This window comes from Macaca fascicularis, chromosome 6 (genome assembly GCF_037993035.2).
Source record: "Macaca fascicularis isolate 582-1 chromosome 6, T2T-MFA8v1.1".
NCBI lineage: Eukaryota > Metazoa > Chordata > Mammalia > Primates > Cercopithecidae > Macaca > Macaca fascicularis.
The window spans coordinates 136297430-136320902 of NC_088380.1; the positions used below are offsets into that span (position 1 = coordinate 136297430).

At 35.7% G+C, this 23473-nt stretch overlaps 1 protein-coding gene across 1 annotated transcript; it reads left to right on the forward strand.

Moving 5' to 3' along the window:
* Positions 1–5784: 5784 nt before the first annotated feature.
* Positions 5785–23063, forward strand: MINAR2 (membrane integral NOTCH2 associated receptor 2). The gene is made up of 3 exons (XM_005557682.4): positions 5785–6047; positions 18157–18384; positions 22556–23063. The coding sequence occupies exons 1-3, from the start codon at positions 5883–5885 to the stop codon at positions 22733–22735; spliced, it is 573 nt and encodes a 190-aa protein (XP_005557739.1). The 5' UTR covers positions 5785–5882; the 3' UTR covers positions 22736–23063.
* Positions 23064–23473: the final 410 nt, after the last annotated feature.

A 23473-nucleotide genomic window follows, 5' to 3' on the forward strand; every position in this document is an offset into this window, starting at 1 on the left:
GGAGCCTACATCACTCTTATTCAACATAGTGTTGAGAATCACAGCCAGAGAAATTACAGAAGAGAAAGAAACAAAGGGCATGCAAATTGGAAAGGAAGAAGTAAAATTTGGCCCTGTTTGCAGAAGACATGATCTTGTATATAGAAAAACCTAAATACTCTTAGAACTGATAAATTCAGTAAAATCTCAGTATACAAAATCAACATACAAAAATCAGTAGTGCTTCTACATGCTAACAATGACAACCTGGAAAAGACATCAAGAAAGCAATCCCATTTACATTAGCTCCAAAATACAATGAAATAAAATACCTGGGAATAAATTTAACTAATGAAGTAAACAATCTCTGCACGTAAAACAAACTAAAATACTGATGAAAGAAATTCAATAGACACAAACAAATGAAAAGGCATCCCATGGCCATGAACTGGAAAAAATTAATGTTGTTAAAATGACCATACTCCCCCAAACAATCTACAAATTCAATGAAATCATTATCAAAGTGGCAATAGCATTCTTCACAGAAATACAAAAGGCAATTCTAAAATTTGTATGAAACCATAAAAGGCTTCCATGCTTATTGCAGCACTATTTACAATAGTCAAGATATGGAATCAACCCAAGTATCTATCAACAGATGAATGCATAAAGAAAATGTGGTATATATAGACAATGGAATACAGCTCAGCCATAAAAAAGAATGAAATCCTATCATTTGCAGCAACACAGATGAGCCTAGAGGACATTATGTTACATAAAATAAGCCAGAAACAGAAAGTTAAACGCTACATGCCTCACTCAAATGCAGAAGCTAAAATATATTGCTCTCATAGAAATAAAGAGTAAAGAAGTCCCAGAGGCTGGGAATGGTAGGGGAAAGGGGAGATAGGGAGAGATTTATTAAAGGAAACAAAATTATAGCCAGTTACAAGGAATAACCTCTAGTGTTCTATATCACTCTAGGATGACCATAGTTAACATTAATATATTTTTTCAAACAGCTAGAAGAAAAATAATATTGAACATTCCCAATAGAAAGAAATGATCGGTATTTTTGAGATGCTGGATATGCTAATTACCTTGATCTGATAACTATACATTGAAACATTACTATGTACCCATAAAAAATGGAAATATGTGGGTATATATATGTGTGGGTATAACTATTATGTATCAATTTTTAAGATAAAAATATTTAAAGGTTTTATTTCAGAGCAGTCACAGAAGCTTTTTCTACTCCCAACTTGGATCTTGAACTGTGACTTTAAATTCCATCTTATCATTTTCTTTCTGTAAGTTCTTCAGCACATTTAGAAGCAGTGAATCAACTCCACAGTCAGTATTCTCTTTGTTTGCGAAAAGGTTCTAACGCAGCAGATAATAACTCTGCACATTGCCTCTGTAGCCACTTAGATTATACAGGCACTAGGGGTGACTATAGGTGAGAATTTAAATAACTGTTGAATCCCACTTACCCCTGGCAATAGGGTCATTCATGTCTTTAAATCTAGTCTTTAAATGTCTTTAAATCTAGAGAACACGTTTCAAATTTTATTTTTAAAGTTCTGTTTCCTGGAAACACTTCTAGTTGGTTCAGTCAGCAGAGCAGTTTCAGAGGGTTATAGGATAATGTAGTTGAGCTCACACAACTGTGAGAGGAGATGGGAAACTGAAGGGCTGTAAGAGGAGTTGGAGGATTAGAGGAGTCACCAGCCAATCAATCCAAGGGGCAGGCACAGCCAGCTAAGAAAAACTATGAACGGGTAGTCTGCAAGGAAATCTATGGGATGTTGTTGCCTCTGTGTACTTTCCTTCTTTATAGGTTCACAGCCAACATCTGGTAGTGAATCTGACTTTTCTGTTGGTCAACAGGACCAACAGTTGGAAAGAAAAAACGGGTCTGGAGCTCAAGAGAGCAAAGTCAAACTGGAATCTGCCAGGCACATACACCTCTGTCACTGCATCTGACTAAAAGAGAGTTGCAGGTTAATGGATACTGTTTCAATTTGGCCTTCAGAATCTCAAGGAAGTCCCTCTTCTGGTCAGTTCTCACCTAGAATCACACAGGGAAGGGGTACTCTGGGAAACATAATTGAATTTTTAACTATAGATTGTTAATACTACTTTAGTTTTTAATTTTTCCTGTTTTGCTTTTATAGCAGTTATACCTAAAGTGAAAATACATGTTCATATCCACTCTCAAAATAACAGCAAATTTTTTAGTGCTTAATATATGCTGAGCATTCTGTTGGCCACTATACATATTAAACCTCAGAGCAACCTTTAAGATACCAATATCTTTCGTTTTTAGCTGAGGAAACTGAACCTCAGTGAGACTCAGAATCTTGCCCAAAAACACAAGTTAGTTGGATGTATAGAGGCTCCCTATTACATAAATACTGTGCATTCAATTATTCTAATTGCCACTGTTATTTACCAATTTTGAAAACATAAGAAAGGCACAGGATTTATATAACCCAATCACAGTCTTCTTTTTAATCGAAACTATGCAAATAATTTCTAAATTATCTCAGTTTGATGAACCTCGACAGCTCATCTGATCATTGTACTGGAGCTGGAAATACTTTCAGATGTTTCCACTGGCTTTCGGTAATCTTGAAAGCTAGAAAGAAAGAAAAAAAAAGAAAGAGAGAATAAAAGGGGAAAATGTGAATTATTAGGTTGGTGCAAAAGGATTTACAATTACTTTTAGTGGCAAAAACCACAATTACTTTTGCACCAACCTAATAATATATAAACAGTTTTGCCTAGTGAAGCCATATTTAATTGTATTTTTTCAATTCTTGTGGTTCAGAAACAAATACTATGGATGCAAATTCATCCATGGGAAAATGATACTGTATTTTTTTTAAAATGCTGTAAAGAAAGAGCAAATGATTAGTTGCATGGTAGGAGTTGAGAGGCCTCAGATATCCACATTCCCATCAGACTGCTCTTCCAATATAGTAACTCTTTATTTATATGTGTTTATACCCTATGTCACTCTTGAACAAAGCTATTATTGACAATAAGGCACTAGAAACCCTAACCCAGTATTTTTTAAAATTATGATCAAGTAACTTATTTTTTAAGAGTTAATAGGAAAACAATGAAGGAGATGTTATGTGATCAGATAAATTTTGAAAATGTTAGAGTTAACAAAACAGAATGTCTCCACCTTCAAGATGAGCTTATGAACTATAAACTACCAGAAGAGAATTATACAGGATGTCATCTTGGGCAATGGAATACTTTTTCACAGAGTATGGTTGGAATACAGATTTAAAAATGAAGCACCAAGGCATTTGTTAAAAGTTTAACTGGATTATCAATTTTCAATCATAGTTAAGTCCTAATAGAACGGAAGGGACAACAGCAATCATCATTTATTGATCAAGGGGCTTCATTAGGGTCTTCATTTGGAAGAGGCCATGTTATAGTACTGCTCTTTTGTGAAGTATCCTTTAGTGTAAAGGCCCTTAAAACAAAAATTTGAAGTACAGTATCAAACAAAAGATGAGAAGATGAGAGGATAAATTATCACTGTAAGGTTTCAAAGGAGAGAAAAGTTATACCTACTAGGGAAAATATGTAAAGGTTTTGCAAAAGGTTAGGTATCGGCGATGACCCATGAATGATGTATTAGGAGGTAGTCGACAGCCATGGATGGGAAGGAATGTTTCTAGGCAGTAGAGCTGGCATTAGCAGAGACACAGGTTCTCACTTATAAGTGAGAGCTAGGAAATGGCTACACATGGATATAAAGATGGAAACAACAGACAGTGGGGGTTTTACAAGGGGGAGAAAGGAAGGGGGCCAAGGGCTGAAAAACCACCTACTAATACTATGTTCACTATTTGGGTAATAGGTTCACTAGAAGCCCAGACAACACCATTATGCAATATACTCATGTAATAAGCCTGCACCTTTACCCCCTGAATCTATACTTTAAAAAGTAAAAGCTTGATTTCCTGATAGTCAGGTAGGCTACCTACAGGGATAGCAATGAGAAATAAGAATTGATGGTTTGGGGGTAAAGGCAGACAAAGGATGGTGGGAGAAGACGGAGACTAAACTTGTAAGTAGAACAAGACAGTATTGAAGCCTTGGGCAACTAGGGAATGACGGAAGTATTGAAAGGAAGGACGCCTAAGGAAAACTGAAGGCTCATACCACCTACCTCATGCTTTGGCTAAGGAAAAAGCCTAATCAAATATATTTGGATCTAGGTTCTGTGTTTCTGCTTGCCAATATAGAAAGCCAAAGACAAGTAAATTTCTTCTTGAAGGTGTGTGTTATTCCCCAAAGAATCTTTTAGGAAGAGCAAGCAGCCTGAGAAATATTTGTTCATTAGATATATTCTGGCAGCAAGCAGGAAAATCCAGAAAGTACCAAGCACATGCACATACACATAATACACTTGATTCTTGAAACACTTGTGGTTTCACTGTTTTGTTATTAACTGTCATTATGAAGTACCTATTACTTTCTCTAGTAAATGCATTTATAAAACCATCCAAACCTATTTAAATATTGTAAAATAGTGATAGATAGAGTTTGGGTTCAAAACATTCTCAGAGAAAAAGTTAACTGCTTAATTCAGTTTTACAACTATAAGTAGGGCAGATATTTTTTTAACACACCCCCTCATGTTTATTACTGTGAAGAAGGTAAGTACTCTCCAGTGTCTTGCTTGATTCAAGAACATCCTGGCTGCTGACTCTTGTAAGCTGTATGGCACTCTTCTGAGATCTAGTGCTGATACATTCCACATGTAACCCCACCGCCCCTGGAAGAGAAACTTTCCTGCTGAGTCAGAGGGGTTTATAGAGATGCAAAATTAACAGACAACCTATATCTTTTAGAAACTGCTAATATATCTATCCTTTGCCTTCTCACAAGTGGGAAAGTTTCTGCTCCCTCCAGATGGAAATCCATACTTTCTCAGTGAGAAGTATGGGTCACCTAAAGCAGAGTCCCTTGTAAAGAGAGAACATATCTCCATTAAAGTCATCACAACTTGCTGGCTGGCTACAGCTGCCCACAGACTCACTCCCACCACCTTGGCTCTCTTAACAGCAGATGGGTTCACTTAGAAGAGCGTGTCATCCAAATCCAGCAGCCATGTTTTTTGGGCGGTCCAAACGTGCCGTGTGAACACCAAAGCACGTTGTTAAGAGCATATACAGCTGGGAACAGAGCCAAGGGGACCTAAGATAGTGAATGGGTCAAGGTAGTAGATTGGGGCACTACATTACTGTAGCAAACTATAAAGCAAATTCTTGCCATTTCCCTCTCCGTAACAAAGCTGACAACCTAAACCTGGTTAGGTTTCACAAGAGTTGAGGCTCTGGGGGTCAAAACATGAGAAGAAACATAATCCCGAGTATCACATGTGAGGCTGCGGAGGCAGGGCCTGGTCAGCTGTGTTAGCTCAGCAATGTTCAAAGAGAAAAGTCAAGCACTGTCTATCTATACGTGACTGTTTCCTGTGCTCCACATTGCGGGTTGGAACACTGAGATTCTGGCAGCCTTTATTCAAACAATAGTTTCCCTTAAATTGTTATTTCTAACTCTGAATGAAGAGACATTCAGTGCTACACATATCTAATTCTGTCATCCTATTAATTTTAATGAGTACAGCCCCATCTGTTCCAGTCAAGCACCCTCAGTGTACATGTGTGTGAGAAAGGTAGGGCAGTGTGCTGCTTTGTTTCTTCGTCCCTGTGCATTGACGTATCATTTTGAGAGCAGTGACTGTGTGCAGCTGAGAGGCCTGGTTTCAGATGCCGGTCAGAGCATCCTCAGGCACATTAATAATGGAGGAGTCTGACAGGAGCAGCTTTGCCTGCCTTTGTTTTCCACTGTAGGTGAAGGGAGACATGGATCTCTCTGTTTTGCCAAATAACAACCATCCTGACAAATTCCTGCAGCTTGACATAAAGTCTTTAACGAGGAGCTCAGCCCTCCTTCAGGCCAGCATGGCGAGGTTTCCGGGTGGAAATTATCCTGCTGCACAACACTGGCAAAACCTTGTCTACTCACAGGTAAGATCGAGTGGCACAAAAATATGGGTATGGGGGCTTGTTTCTTTCTCGCCATCCGCCATTTCACCATTTATGCAAAAAGAAGCCTATAGGAGCAGAGTACAAGGTGGCTACTCTGTCTTCCAACTTAGTCTTTCTCTCTTCCTTAACATTAGGAACTTTTCTTTATTTATAAAATAAATGAATTCTCTCATTCATTAATTCCCTTCCAAGCATTAGCTTCTCTGCCTGTCTTCATTTTAAATTTCAGGTGGCCCTCCTTTACTCCTTCCTTTCAAAAATTTTCAAAATAATTGTTATATACACAAATAAGACTTTGGGGGACAAACTCCCATCTCTATCTTTGGTGTAATCTAAGCATAAAGCATCAGAAGTTTACATTGTGGGCATAAACAAGCCTCTAAAACAGCTGGAGGTCTTGCTTCTGCTTCCCTTGGACTAGCTCCCTGTCATAGCATACACAGAAGACTTAGAGAACAGAACAATGGAAACCTAATTATTGAAGGGAAAAAATACAGCGAACTCTCCACCTTGACAAAGTGCTAGCTATTATTGTAGATATTCTTATTTTCCACAGGTGTCCGTGTGGACAAGGAATACCAATTAGACCTTCAAACAAAATGCAGGTTTTATTTCTCTTTTCTTTTGCATTTTCCTTCTTTTCGCTGACCAAAAGAGAAGAATAAAACTGTGATGAGTTCCATCTGCTGGAATAAACATAAAGGCCCTAACTGTTGCACAGCTAATGAAACAGGAATAATCTTTGCTTTAAGACATGAAGGCTAATGGGGTTAAGAGTTAGTCAATTTAGAAACAGGAAGAAGCATTTCATTACAGAACAGATGTGACTGACCTACAAACCCCTGCAAGTCATTAAATCCTTTGGAGTGGCTCAAATTCCCTGAACAGAAATTTGTTTTCTTTTAAGAACAGTTGCTACTCATGAGCCCTGGTGTAAAGTGACTCCTTTGTGGTATGTTTGTGGGCTCCTCGGGACCTTTATCATGAGATCATTCAAAAGCAAGTACACTCAAATGATTATGTAAGTGTTTCCTCCACCTATAAGGATTTTAATTTATTTCCATTGTAAGGCAGCCTATTATGACAACTGGCATTTTTTAAATTTTGCATCAATCTCTTTGGTAATCCTCAAACCCTTCTGCCATTTCATACCCAGCCATGTTGTTGCTGTTGTATTTGTAGATGTGCTTTTTTTTTTAGTTTTAAATGAAATGAAATGAAATTGCTCCTTTTTCCTCCTTATTGTTTATAACATAGAATAAAATGATTCAAAAATCAGTTCAGAGAACTTGGCCCTTCTATGCTATGCAGTTTAGTCTAAGAAAACATATCCAGTAAATTCCTTTGAGGTTGGAACACATTGATCTAACATCTTTTGTTTGGTACTGAAGTTGACCTATTTCCTTCATGTGGAACTTCACAGTTTAAAACTCTGTTGAATGTTGTTCCTAAACCTAAATGAAATGCCAATTTTTAAAAGGCAACTTTTTCTACAGGCCCCATTGGGTGGAAATAGTTATTCAAAGAAAAACCAAAGAGGTAAACTTCTGTTTCATAGGTCTTTGAATATGTGGTGTTAACATTATAAACTTCAAATAAACTTGATTTAGTTATCCTTTTAGCCTAAGAAGAAATGTAGTGAAGGCCAGTGTACTAACTGGCCAATTAATAATGCATGGAGTGGAGAGGCAGGACAGTACATCAAGTACAAATTCAGGTAATCAGGTAGGTGTGGCACAAAATATGAGTAACAACAACGATATTCACCACTTCATTTTGCAATGCATCAGTAAATAATTCTCTTTGGGGGATGGATCTTAAAATCCATGATTGATATATTCATTGGATAAAATAATAAATGTCATAGAAATAGCCATATAGAAGTTTTAAATATTTGCCATGATACCACAATACCATTCCATGAAAGAAGACACTGAATATACAAGTATATTGAGGTGTTAGGCACACATAAGGTGGTGGCTACCGAGTAGCTCTTAATATAAAGCTCTCACTCCACTGGGGAGTCAGTAAGTCAATGGGAAGAACATGGAAAAAAGAAATTAGAAACTTGGTTTCTTATCTCAAAGTCACAATAAACCAGTTTTAGAGACATCTATCATGGCCCTTCATTCATGCCTCAGTATTTCCACTTGCAATATTAGGATAATATTTATTTTAGATATTTCCTTAAAAGTGAGAGCAAATGAAATATGAAGTAAAAGCAATTGAGAGCCAGATTTTCCTATAAAAGATCAAGAATATGTATGGAAGTATGTACATATGTATTGTTATTTATACCAGTATTTCAAAATGCATTAAAGTTATCTTTTCATTAGAATTTATTAGCAAATAATTCCATTTCCGTTATTTTATAAATATTGTGGATGAAGGGGTATGTGTATATGTGTGCACATGGTGGTTGAGGGAATGTACTCAATAGATATGTCAACCTGTGTGACTAACCCAAGCAGTAGATATAATACCACATGAAATCTACACAAACTCCAGAGTTGTGTCAACTGATCCTTTCATCCCACACCACACAAGTGCATGGTGTTTAGGATATAGACTACTTTATGGAATGGCAAAGCACTTAACCTGCAGTCATTACCTTCAAACTCAGGGTAACCCAGGAGTTAAAACAGACATTCCCTAGATTGGAAATGTCACGTTGAATTCTTAAATATAGGTATCGTTTTACTCTCAATGATTTATTGTTTAATTTTTAAAATTCACTTTCCATTTTCAGAGGAAATTCTCTTGGCCATTTTTATATGAGCTAAAGCAATACCATTCAATCTTTTTTTTTTTTTTTTTTCTGAGACATAGTCTCGCTCTGTCACCCAGTCTAGAGTGCAGTGGCACAATCTCAGCTCCTTGCAACTTCTGGAGATTCAAGCGACTCTCGTGTCTCAGCCTCCCTAGTATATGGGATTATAGGCACCCGCTACCAGGCCAGCTAATTTTGTATTTTTAGTAGAGATGGGGTTTCACCATGTTGGCCAAACTGGTCTCGAACTCCTGCCTCAAGCTATCCACCCCGCTTGGCCTCCCAAAGTGCTCGATTATAGGCATGAGTCACCATACCTGGCCTCAATCTAGGAAAATAAGCAGTGATGGTCTCAGTTGATTCAGTAACCAGGGACATTGTAATTCCCATCTATGCAGATACTCAGGTCACCCATATTTGCAGAGAGTATACACAGATATTATTTGATTCTATTATATTTATACTTCTCGTTAATTCTTTCACCAAAGAAATAAAGAAGCTTCACAACAAATTTTATGTCAGTGCAATGAAGAAACATTCACCAAAACCTAATGTTTCTAACTGTTAAAATAATTTGGGGGATGTATCTGATGAAGGCATTTAGAAATGTATTCCAAATACTTCTGCCAACCGCTTTATAAAACAAGTAATGAAAAAAAGGCTGATTTTTTAAAAATGTGATAAAATATGTGGTTTTCAAACAATCCCATCAAAAAGTGGGTGAAGGATATGAACAGACACTTCTCAAAAGAAGACATTCATGCAGCCAACAAACATGAAAAAAAGCTCATCATCACTGGTCATTAGAGAAATACAAATCAAAACCACAATGAGATACCATCTCATGCCAGTTAGAATGGTGATCATTAAAAAGTCAGGAAACAACAGATGCTGACGAGGATGTGTAGAAATAGTAAGTCTTTTACACTGTTGGTGGGAATGTAAACTAGTTCAACCATTGTGGAAGACAGTGTGGCAATTCCTCAAGGATCTAGAACCAGAAATATACCATTTGACCCAGCAATCCCATTACTGGGTATATACCCAAAGGATTATAAATCATTCTACTGTAAAGATACATGCACACGTATGTTTATTGAGTCACTGTTCACAACAGCAAAGACTTGGAATCAACCCAAATGTCCATCAGTGATAGAGTGGATAAAGAAAATGTGGCACATATAAACCATGGAATACTATGCAGCCATAAAAAATGATGAGTTCATGTCCTTTGCAGGGACATGGATGAAGCTGGAAACCATCATTCTCAGCAAACTATCACAAGAACAGAAAACCAAACACCACATGTTCTCACTCATAAGTGGAAGCTGAACAGTGAGAAAATATGGACACAGGGAGGGGAACATCACACACCAGGGCCTGTCAGGGGTTGGGGGGCAAGGGGAGGGATAACATGAGGACAAATACCTAATGCATGCAGGGCTTAAAACCTGGAGGATGGGTTGATGGGTGCAGCAAACCACCATGGCACATGTATACCTGTGTAACAAACCTGCACGTTCTGTACATGCATCCCAGAACTTAAAGTATAATTTTTTTAAAAATTCAAAGGGCAAGAAAGAAAAATGTATATCTTTTTTTTTTTTTCATCTATTGTGGTGGGCCTTAATTTTCTAATTAGCAGTTGTACGTCAGAATATTTTCAGATTAACTCCTTTGTTATATCTTTTCCTGGCTTCTATCACATCAGTTTCAGAACCAAGGAGCATTCCAAACTAAACACGTGAGATGGAGGGAAAGGCTAAGGGTGAGAGGCTGCTCTTCCATTGATTTCTAGACAATGTCATTTACTGAACGTATTTCCTAATCACCTTTCTGCACTCTTTTCCAATCCAATCACACTCTTTTTTTCCCATAAATTTCAATGTCTTTCCTTTTTATCATGGGTTTTTTTGTGTATAACTGTATTTCTTCTATCTCTGAACACACGTCATGCCTTCCTAAAACTGTCTCTATTTTCAATCTTCCATTTATTATTTTGAAAAAGACAGTGCAGGGGCCGGGCGCCGTGGCTCACACTAATCCCAGAACTTTGGGAGGCCAATGCGGGCAGATCACTTGAGGCCAGGAGTTCAAGGTCAGCCTGGCCAACATGGCAAAACCCCATCTATACTAAAAATACAAAAATTAGCCTCGCGTGATGGCATGGCCTGTAATCCCAGCTACTCAGGAGGCTGAGACATGAGAAACGCTTGAAGCTGGAAGGCAAAGCTTGCAGTTAGCCAAGATCGTGCCACTGCACTCTAACCCAGGCAACAGAGCAAGGCTCTGTTTAAAAAAAAAAAAAAAAAAATCCCAGCACTTTGGGAGGCCGAAGCAGGTGGATCACCAGATCAGGAGTTCGAGACTAGCCTGGCCAACATGGTGAAACCCCATCTCTACTAAACATACAAAAAATTAGCTGAACTTAGTGGTATGCACCTGTAATCCCAGCTACTCAGGAGGCTGAGGCAGGAGAATTGCTTGAACCCGGGAGGTGGAGATTGCAGTGAGCCGAGATCACATCATCGCACTCCAGCCTGGGCAACAGGGCGGGACTCCATTGAAAGAAAGAGAGAGAGAGAGAGAGAGAGAGAGAAAAGGAAAGCTGCACAATACAATAGTCTATCCTTTCTAAGCTTATATTGGATGACAATATGGTACTCTGCAGGTGCATATATTATCTAGGAAGTAGACTGATAGCATCATCAAGTTCCTCAGGGTACCAAGTTATACTAAATTTATAGGATTAGGGAATTGGCTTTGGATGGTGTATTTCCAAAAACAACACCCAAATTGCTCCAACAAACTGTTCTTAGTTGAGATCCAAATGTCTCTGGCATGAAAGCCTATATTAAGGGTTCGTTGAATGTTATAACACCACCTGTGAGCACCAAGAGCCCTGGTTATATGCAGGAGAAGGCAGGAGATGAGGTTTCAGAGAAACCTGGATCACACCAGAGGGTCCGTGGGCTTTGTCTATGATTTTGAATTTTATCCCGAAAATTTTGAAGAATCAGTGAAAAATTAAAGCAAAAGAATGACACAGTGAAATATGTGCTTTACAAAGTTTTCCATTCTGGCAATTTAAAACAAAAATGGTATGTTCACAAAAGAACTGATTTTCTGGGAAAGTTTGTCTATGTGCTCACATAGGAAATATATACAAAATGCCTTGTTTTCACTAAGATTATGATAAAGATTACACTGAATGTACAGATCACAATGCAGAAAACAGAAATCGTCATGACCTTGATTCTCTCCATCCATGAACATGATGTATCATTTTATTTATTCAGTTCTTCATATGGCCTTCAATAATATCTTTAATTTCCACAAAGAACTATTCCATATAATTTGCTAGGTTTATATCTAAATACTTATATTATTTTTTCTCTTGATAATAGTACGTTTTAAGTCATGTTTTATAATAGAGCATTACTCATGCATACAATAGATCATTACATACTGATTTTGAATCCAGGAAGTAAAATCTCTTATTTTCCCCATAAACATCCCTGTAGATAACCATGTCATCTGCTATTTGTTTATTTATAACCCTATTTCTTTTATCTACTTATGTTTCTATTATTTTTGCATTGCTTTGAACTTCCACTGCAAAATTATATGGACATTGTGATTACTAGCATCCTTGTATTAATTCTGAAACTAAAATAAGTGTTTCTAATATTAAACCATTAAGTAAACTGTGTTCTGTAAGTTTGGGGCCCATTCCCTTAATTAGCTTAAGAAAATTTTCTACCAGTTCTAGTTCACTGAGAGTGTTTGTTTTGAATATGTTTGAATATTTTGAAAGTCTTTTTCTGGCCTATTGTAAAATTTAATGTTTTTTTTTCCTGTTAATGTGGTAAATTTCATTAGTATTCTAATATTAAACCATCCTGTTGGCATAACATCTTTCCCTGGTAAAAATCTGTTTTATCTTGTTACATATAATTTGTACATATTGTAGTATTCTGTTCAGCAATATTGCATTTATAATTTTGCATTTATGTATATAACAGAAATTGGCTTATACTTTTCTTTTACTTACTGCCCTCATCTGAAGTTTATACTAATTTCAAAAGTGAGCTGGGAATTGTTCCTTTTCCTATTTTCTGGAAGAATTTGACTAAGAAATTATGTATTTTGAGAATTATAGAAGTTGACTGTAAAACCCTCTGGCCTGCTGTTCTTAAATGTGTATGTTTGGAGGAGATTTAAAACTATTGATTCGACTAGTCAAATTATCACAGGTTTGTTAATTTTTTTATTTTTTCCTCAATAAGTTTGGTAAGTTACATTATTTAAGAAATTGTCCAACTGCACATAAATGTTTAAAGTCGCTCAGTTTATTTTCTGATTGTTTCTTAATCTCTGCTGTGTCTCTTGTCAGTTCCCCTTTCCATTCCTAACTGGGTGGATTTGTGTCTCTATTATTTTTCTTGAGCAGTATTGCCAGAGATATTTTAAATATTTTTCCAAAGAAATAGCTTTCAGCTTTATCTTCTCCATTGTATATACTTATTCTCTTTAATATGTATTGATTCTGTCTTTATATTTATGATTTCATGTTGACTGTTTTATTATATTAATTCAATGGCTTTAATTTTAAGACATTGAATTCATGCTTACTACCTCATTAATTTTCTCATTCTGCTTTATAATGCAAGCATATGTGCCCATAATATTCTCTCGAAATACCATTTCAGATCCAGCCAACAATTTTGGAATGTAGCATTTCTCACTTTCATTCTGTCCTAAATTTTAAAAGGTTTATTATTATTTCTTTGAAATGTATTTTTAAATGTCAGCAGAATGTGTTATTTTATGTTTTTGATAATGATTTCTAGATTTATAACTAAGTTGTCAATGGTCGGAAAGCATGGTCCACGTAATACTGAATCTTTGAAATTTGTTTTGGAATTTAAGATGTTATCAATTTTGTAAAATTTTCAGTGTATATTTTTAAAATGAATATTTTCAATTGTTTAATAACGATATCTATATATGTCACTTGAACAAACCTTTTGATTTTATGGCTCACATCTTCTTTATCCTTTTTTTCCCCCATAAGTTATTGAGGTACAGGTGGTATTTGGTTACATGAGTAAGTCCTTTAGTGGTGATTTATGAGATTTTGGTGCACCCATCACCCAAGCAGTATCCACTGCACCGTATTTGTACTCTTCTATCCTTCATCCCCTTCCACTTTCCCTCCAAGTCCTCAAAGTCCATTGCATCATTCTTATGCCTTTGTGTCCTCATAGCCCAGCTCCCACATTATCAGTGAGAACATATGATGTTTGGCTTTCCATTCCTGAGTTACATCATTTAGAATAATAGTCTCCAATCTCATCCAGGTTCTTAATTGTTAATGATGGTTTTGCATGCTTGAGAAATTTACATGTATAAATTTCTCCATGTAATTAAGTTTTGTTTTATAAATGTTGAGACTATTTTATTAGATGCATACAAGTTTAGAATGACAATATTTTACTAATGTTAACTAACTTTATTCATTTTCTAGCAACCTTCTTTATATCTAGCAAAGTTTTTGACCATGTCTATTTTGTCTAGTGTGTGTGTGTGTGTGTGTGTGTGTGTGTCTTGGTGGTTAGTCTAGCTAAGATATGTCATGGAAACAAATATACCAAAATGTTTAGTGACTTAATATATGTTTCATTCACACAAGGCCCGATGTATATGTTATAGATGTCCTAGGAGACTCACTTCTGAGTAGAATCCAAGCTCCTTCCTTCTTGAGGCTCTACAATATCAGAATCTCTATTAAGCTTTAAATAAGAAAGGGAAAGGTTAAGCCAAGGATCTTGCAAGGAATTTTACTGGCCAAACTTGAGTTTCATTAGGTCTGCTGAGCATCTAGTGAGGCTTAACCCAGTAAAAATATATATATACATGCAAACATATATGTATATACACACATACATATATGTGTGTATATTTATACATAATTGTATATGAATATATTATATATGCCATATGTATCACCTAGTGTGTGTGTATATATATATCATCACATATGTATAATCATCTTCTGCTATATAGAGCACATTCACAAGAGTCCTGAGATGTGTATAGTGTCATAAAAAAAGAAAGTGAGCCAAAATCATGTGGAAGATTTCAAGGGGCAGACTTGGAAATGGTCTTTCATCCACATGTCATTAGACATAAAACATGTGGCCCCAATATAAAATCAAAAACAGATTAGGAAAAGCAGATATCCTCCGTGCTTAGAAAGTGGAAACAAAATGAGTGAGCATTTCGTCAGTCACAACACCCAGTTCTCATTGTTTATATTTGCCTAGTATAAATTTTTATATTTTTTATTCTAATTCTTTCCGAATCTTTATATTTTAGGCATTTCTGTTGTAAATATTTTATAATTTAATTCTTTTTTAAAAATCTGATCTGACAATCTCTGTCACTGCAATAGGGAGTTTATTCCATTTACATTTAATGAGATTATTTATAATTGTTTTTCTATGGTTCTGAGATTTTCCACCTGTATTCTTTTTTTTGAGCCTTTTTAAAGATTGTTTAGTCTTCATCTTTTTCCTACTGCTCTGGTGACTTAGAAGCTGTACATTGTTTCTTTGCTTGTTAGCAATATCTCTATATCCTCACTGAAATTATTTCTTAAAAATTTATAATTAAAAAATCTGTGTTAAACTTACTATACTCCAGTGTATTCATTTCTCTTACTTTAAAATTCACAAATTAGTGATTATTACTATTATCTCTATTTCACCTAAATCAATGCTTGCCTGGATTCACAGACACATTTATCAGTTTTTTTTCTTTCTCTCTCTCTTTCTCTCTCAAATTTCTCTTGTATCTTAAACATCTGTTATCAACTTTCTTCTTCCTGAATTATATTTTTAGAGTTTTTACAATAACCTATTAATTTTGTACACTTAATTTTATTTCTTCAAAAATGCCTTCTATCTCTCTTTATTGAATTGTAGTTTACTTCACATAGAGTATATAATGATTAAAGTGTATAAATGATAAATGAACAAAGTTATGCTTAATACAGAAAAGCCTAGGTAGGTTTTGAAGTGTTACCTTTTTTAAATAAATATGTTAAAATGTAATTTATTTTAGTGCCCAAGTAATTAAAGTAATTGAATTACTGTTGAGTTTTCCTGCGGTAAATGTATTCTTTCTTGTGTGGTAGAGTGAAGGGATTTTTGTTGTTGATGTTCTGAAAGCTATTTTAAAAAATTTATCAAGATTCAAAGAAAAGCTCAACCAAAATCAGTATTGCTTATTGTGTGATTAAATTCATAATAAATTTATACTGTTAATTTTTCTTCGCCTGTCTCTCAGACATAAAATTCACATGCAGTGCAAAAATAAATAGTACTATGCTCTATAATAAACCTCACAACTTTCAAAAATATCATCTAGAAATAAGAGCTTGAATGTTCTTTTAAAATGTATCTCTGAATATTTTTTGCTATTTTTACACATTAGATTTTCTAAGTCTATATACATTGTAATAGAGTGTGTACTTTTTTTCTTGATCTCCCCAAAACTGTATTTTCATGTATAGATCTTTCTTATTTAAGAAACTTAACCAACAGTGTAGAAAACAATCTGACAAAGCCAATTTGTCAATGTCAGGAGAATTATCCCTCTTCAGAGATGATCAAAGATGCCTAGCCTTGAAGAAAAAAAATAAGTAAAAATTATGCTAAGCTCATACCATTTACATTTCTTATCAAATTACTTTTGCTCAATTCAGAAACATTACTTTTCAAGCAATCTATCTTTGAGATAAATGCTAAGCCAAGAAGATTTATTATTTCAATGCAAACTTCAGTTTTAAAGAATATAAACTGACTTTGAGCAGACCAAGGACCTATTAAAGTCAGAGAGGTGTCTGCAAGTTGAGCTCTAAGAATGTGAAAAATGCATGGATTAAGAAAATTAGGGAAATCCAACACCGAAGAGAATGGGAATGATTTTATCTAGATGATTTTTTTTCCTCCTAGCCATTTCAGAAGGAAACTACATTTAACAGTTTACAACTTTAGCTTATATAATATAAATTAATATGACCTATATACCAACAAATGTTGACAGCATCAGATAATCATAAATATGACTCAGAAGAATAAACTTCCTATTAAATATTCTCTGTTTTGGGTATCTAAAATACATGACATACATTTACTGAAAAATATCTGTAAATTAAGGAAATGAACCACTTCTTTTTAAAGATAAAAGATTATCTACTATTAACTTATATGCAATCCCTCTCTTGATGTCCCATGACAAATGAAACATGACTCTATAAGCTTTTTGATTCTTCTCAATTTGTATTTGACCAATGAACAAATTTTAATTTCCAAAATGAACACATTTTTAATTTCTACCTTCATGATAGCTCGATACACTTAAGAAGAAAACAAAACAAAGTAAAAGTCTGAAGGTCAAGCCAGACACAGAAAAGCACACATTATATGATTTTATTTATAGAAAATATGAGATGAGTCCAAACGAATCTATGCTGTTAGAATTTGGGTGCTATTATAGCTATGCTTTGGGCAGGGGGAGGGAGGGTGACTGGAAAGGAGCATGAGGTGTGCTAGTAATGTCATGTTTCTAGGTCTGGATGTTGAATCTTGAGTTTGTTTGGTTTGCAAGAATTTATAGAGCTATGTATTTCTATATATGCATATTATGCTTCAATTAAAAAAGTTTTTAAAAAACTGAAAGTCAGTACTAGAGCTATATAACAGCCTTTACACACACACATGCTAAATTACACATACAGTGTTAAGTTAGCTTCGAACTCAAAGCTGTCTGAAACGGGAGCCATGATAGTATTTGTGAAAGTCGAGGCATATCTCTAAAATGTCTTTTAATTTTGATTTTGCTGGATTAACATAGCAATATTAAATACTATTTTAATAAGTCATGGAATATAAAAATAGAGATAAATAAAATGTCATTAAATCTCAATGCAAGTAACCTGAGAAAAGTTGGCTTTGTTCAGAATTCTACTATTTGAATTTGAGAGTAAACAAGGCTCTTTCTCTGTAGTTATAAAATAGCATTTTAATGAACGATTAGTAAAGCTGTTCAAGATCACACAAAAAGAAAAAACTCAATTGATGTTAGATTTCTAGGTCAAATGAAATCATAGAATCCTTTCCTCATTCATTGTCCTAATCTGTTGGGTTTCTGCACAAAATCAGCACATTATCAGGTACAGTTATCTCACACTGCATTCCCTACTATCAGAAGGCCCGTTGCTAAGAGATACCTTCTTTCTTTGCCTCTTAGAGGGAAAAGAAGAATATTGCTGGTCAACGAATTAGGGGATCCAGTGCAGAGAGCCTTGTTACTGCTGATAGCCCTCCACCATCCATGTCATCAGTTATGAAGAATAACCCACTCTATGGTGACCTAAGTTTGGAGGAAGCTATGGAAGAAAGAAAAAAGAACCCGTCATGGACCATTGAGGAATATGACAAACGTTCCCTGCACACAAACCTCTCTGGACATCTGAAGGTACTCACGACTAAGAGTCAACCTCTTCAACTGATAAGGGAGATCAGTCAAATAATCCTAAAAGAAAGCATTATTGAAGTGACAGGTATTCTTCACTAGGCACAGAATCTCTAGATTTCAGAGCATTTTGGCTCCTGGCTTTTCTTTCTCCCTTCTAGTCAGTATTTATGTTTATTTGTTTTGAGTTTTACAGTTTCGACAGTTACTGGCAACTGTATAGTATAGAGAAGAAAAAAACTATGTGGCACAGAACAAAGGTTTTCCAGGAGGGTAAAAGGTTTATTGAAAATTAATTTGCAAGATTACGTTTTCTTTTAGTTTTTAAACATTTACGTTCGTGAACACTTAAGAGCTGATTCCCTAGTCTACATTTATTTAAAAATACTTATTAAGTGTTCTGTGTTAGGCACTGTGCAAGGAAGTTCTCATCAAAGATTATTTTATCTCAGCTCTCTCAGTGATTTAAGATTGAAGATTTACATTTTGGTCATTTTCCTGTGTCTCAGTAACAAAACAAAACAAAAACATTTCAACACAGGAAAAGTATGCAATGAACTCATTCACCCAGCTTAAATCCAACTTAAGTTTTTCTTTCTTTGTTTGCCCCCACTGGTGTCACCCCAACCCATGAAAAACTTCAAAATACCTGAAAAGCAAGGAAGCAGCCCTCTGTTTTCTGAATGGACTGGATTCCTACCCAGTCTTGGCTTGCCTCCACCTGCCCCGGGCCAGGAAGGCCTGCCATTTTCCAAGTACATACCCTTCATTCAAAAATGTTTATCTGTGCTAAGCCCCATACCTTAAGCACTCGAGAATTTTTTTCTTTCTTTCTTTTTTTTTTTTTTTGAAGAGGACAGCACCCTGTCTCCTTGAATCCTACTCACACTTTTTACAATTTCAAATATGTGCTACTCAAAAGACCCACTGTCCAGAATCTTCGAAGTTTCCTAATCTCTTGGTAGATCGAATGTATCTCCTCTTTTATATAGCCCATTTTCCAGAGAAGTTTACATAACAGATGCTCTCCACAGAAACAATAAGCTTGTGTTTCTTTTTCCTTCTTTCTTCTTTTTATAAATTTTGCGTTCCTTACCAAGAGTCTTAAGGACATCTAAAAAGTCACCCCTACTATTAGAAAAAAAAAGTATTGATATATTTTACAAACATTTCTTGACTGTATGTTAGGGCCTCTTCCTTTTGCTGATTACATGCAAAATAAGGGAACTATGGAGGTGAATGTTCCTGTCCCTACCCTCAAAAAGTTGATCTAACTGAGCAAATTAAGAGACAATAACTATAGAACAAGATAAAGGAAACTAACGGTAACAGAAAGTGCCATGCAGTGTTCTGACTCATAAGTGGGAGTTGAACAATAAGAACACATGGACACAGAGAGGGGAACAACACACTCTGGGGCCTGTGAGGGGTGAGAGGCAAGGGGAAGGAGAACATCAGCACAAATACCTAATGCACGCGGGACTTAAAACCTAGACGACGGGTTCATAGGTGCAGCAAACCACCGTGGCACAAGTGTAACTATGTAATCTGCACATTCTGCACATGTATCCCGGAACTTAAAGTTAAAAAACAAAATCTGTACCCCAAATTCTCATGATACACTTTACCTATAAAGAAAACTTGCACATGTAACCCTGAAGCTAAAATAAAAGTTCACAAAAAAAGAAAAGAAAATGCCTTTCCCTCACATTTGCCAATACTGGTTATTTTTCAAATAAATCATCAATGATTGGAAAAAATGGTAACACATTGTTTGCTGATTTTCATTTTTCTGATTACCAGGTGAGGCTGAATATTCTAGTAAAAGTATAAAACTTGTTCACTATAAAAGCCCAAATTAGGATTAGTGTAATAGCACATAATTATCTCCTGTTAAATGTTGCCATAGGCTTACCTGTGATACTCTTCATTCTCCGTTCTAGGAAATTGCTGCTTTTCAGGTTTTCTTCTCTTTCTTGTGTAATTAGTCCATCATCACCATTGCCAGCAGCAGCACAATCAGTCAGGTTTTCTGATAATCCCATGTTATTACTTCCGTGCTTCTTTATTTCTTCTTCAACACTGAGTGGAAGTTTCATATTAAGAATGGTTATTACTTTATACAATAAAAAGAAGTTTTTGTTTCACTGAAAAAAAAAAGAAGAAAAATATAAAAGAAAAAGTGCCATGTAGGATAGGAAGGGGGCACAAATCACATTTGATTATAAAAGGAATTCATGAAAAAGCAAACTTATTATGGGCTTGAAGGATGTATAGAATTCCAAAAGGTATACATGGCTTGCCTAAGTGGGAAGGCTCTTTTTTCAGGAATAGCAAGAGCAAAGGCAGAAACATAGGAGCTACAGGTTAAGTAATAGAATAATGGGAAAATAAGGCTAGAAAATAAAGCCAGAAAATGTTTGAATGTTATGCTTATGAAATTGAAGATTATTGGCAATAAGGAGTAATTTTTTAAGCTGGACAATTATATGAGTTATGTTTAGGAAGAATGAGCCATAAATACAATGAGTGTCATGTTTTACTACAATCAGGACCTGCTCCCTCCCCTACCCAGTCATAACAAAAGCCATAACTTTTGTTTTCATTAAAATTTTTTCTACCTCATTAATTCAACTTTCATCTTCACCCCTGTCTATATCTCATAGACCCCCTAACTTATTTTCTGAAACCTTGACACCACTTTTCGGCGATAAACCCAAGTCCCTGTGGTCACTCCCATTTTTCTACATTGGTAAGAGTTTATAAGCCAGAAAAGAGTAAAGAAATCCATATTTAATTACAAAGGAAAGCTAGAAGCAGAATGTAAGACAAAATAGTCTCTATGAGTGAAGTTCTTAGTGGAGAACAGAGGCATTAAACTTACGAAGTGCAGGCCTCTGATTAGGACACAAAATGAAAGATAGGCATGAGGTAGACAAGGATTTTTACATCATTATCCTTCTTCACAGATCATCCATATTTTAACATTTTAGCGTTTCTAAAACTAAGAAGTTCAAACTAGTACTAGGGAGAATTGTTTTGCCATCATCAGAATCTATCTTCACTTTCTATTCATACACGCATGCACATTCCTCTCCCAGCAGTGCACCTGGAAGTCTGAAGCTAGTTCATTGACCCCTGACGCTGAGAAAGAAAACTTGCTGTGCCACATTTCAGCTGACTTTAAGTCTTCTGAGAAAGGAGAGGCAAAGAGAGGGGGCAGTCCACTGTAAGCCATTACAACAAAGCAGGTGAAATATAATGAAGCATGAAGTAGGTTTGTGAAAGCAGAGATTGAGTATTCACTGTAAATTTGTTGTATATAAGGCATAGACACCAAATCTACAGCACCAAAACATAGCAAGAGATGTAACAGGAAAAAAAGTATTTTTATTAATGTATGAACAATAGAGTTTGCACGTGATTTATCAGGTACAGGAGATCAGGTTGACTTGATAATTCTATGGGCCTGGAAGGGAAGATGAAGTCTGTGAAAGAAAGAGAGACATGGGGAATAAATAAGAGCTGATGTGGGGAAGAATATAATGGGTCATTTTTTCAGGAGGTCAAACAAAGTCTCTGCATGCCAGACATGTGGCAGCCCTCTACAAGGAAAATCAGTGGGTCAAGAGTAATGGAAGAGACTCCCGACTTTTAGTCCTACTACTTCCATGGAAGTCAGCTTCTGGATTTACTGAAAACCCCACCAAGCATGTTTATTCCTGCCATGCAGACAAAATCAAACCTCAAAGGTTAATCTAAAGCAAAGAATTTTCATTTTATTTCAATGTACTATGCTGAATTATATGCACTATTTATAGGATGTAAGGAACACTAAATTGGCTACAACATGATAGAAACACTGTTGTGTTTCTGACCCTCTAATGTGAGCAATTTAATTAAAGACTCACGAAGGCCTCCTAATTAATTCTGATGCAGACCTACAAATTGGAACTGCAGGGGATTCCTTGTCAGCCGAGACTGTAGCTACATTTTTATGCTATTCAAGGAAGCCTCGTATCACTCATGTGAGCCATGACATTGAAGCCTTGCCCAGGACAGAGTGAATATGGACCATCAGTCCCCATGACAGTGTCTTGTTCTGCAATCTCAATTAATTTGTAACACTGACTGATTACTGATTAATCATATTCTCCATGGAATTTTCTTTTAGGAAAATCCTAACGACCTGCGGTTTTGGTTGGGAGACATGTACACTCCAGGTTTTGACACTTTATTGAAAAAGGAAGAGAAACAAGAGAAGCATTCAAAATTTCGTCGTATGGGTCTGATTTTACTTGCCATCATCTCCATCTTGGTTGCCATAGTGACTATTATTACTTTTTTCACCTGAGGAAACTGCAGCCGTCAGAGCTACTTTAAATTTCCTAAACTTTTTTCTGATAAACATTTGAAACCCCCCCAAAAAATAACAAAAACAATGTACATGCAGTGTGAATGCATTGTTGATTGTACTATTAAATGTAATTGTCCTGAAGAACGTGAATGTCGGATGTGGCATTCTGGCTTCTCCACTTTGTTCTATAAAAGCTTTGTAAGAGTTCCAGCCTGAGCTTTGTCCTTTGAGAAGCAGGAATTCTGAGGACCATAATCACAGAACAGTCACTATATGCAACCCACATTAAATATCTTCATAGGGAGCAAACAGTATCAAAAATTGTCAGCAGCTTTGTTTTCATGCTTAAACTATATTAACCTTGTTTTAAAACTACTGTTAACTCTTTACCACCTCATCCTCCTGCAATCACCAGAAAAGTTTGAGCTGATAATTTTTTTTTAACCAACTGCTGGGTAGCTGGGATAAAAATCTTCTGGTTATGCTGCCAACTGAGTTAGATTCATTCTCTGTTTTATTTTCTTGTATTTCTGTTTAAGTCAGAAAAAAAGGAAGGAGAGAAATATCTTATTCAAATCTATTCTTATTTCCCCAGTAATCATCTATGATGCCCCAGTTTCAGGCTGCAATTTTAATAGAATTAAACTTGGATAGGCCATAGTTACATAATTAATTACATTTAGATCCAATTTATCCAAATTGGCTATGACCCCTGGTGGCAGTTAGTGTGTATAT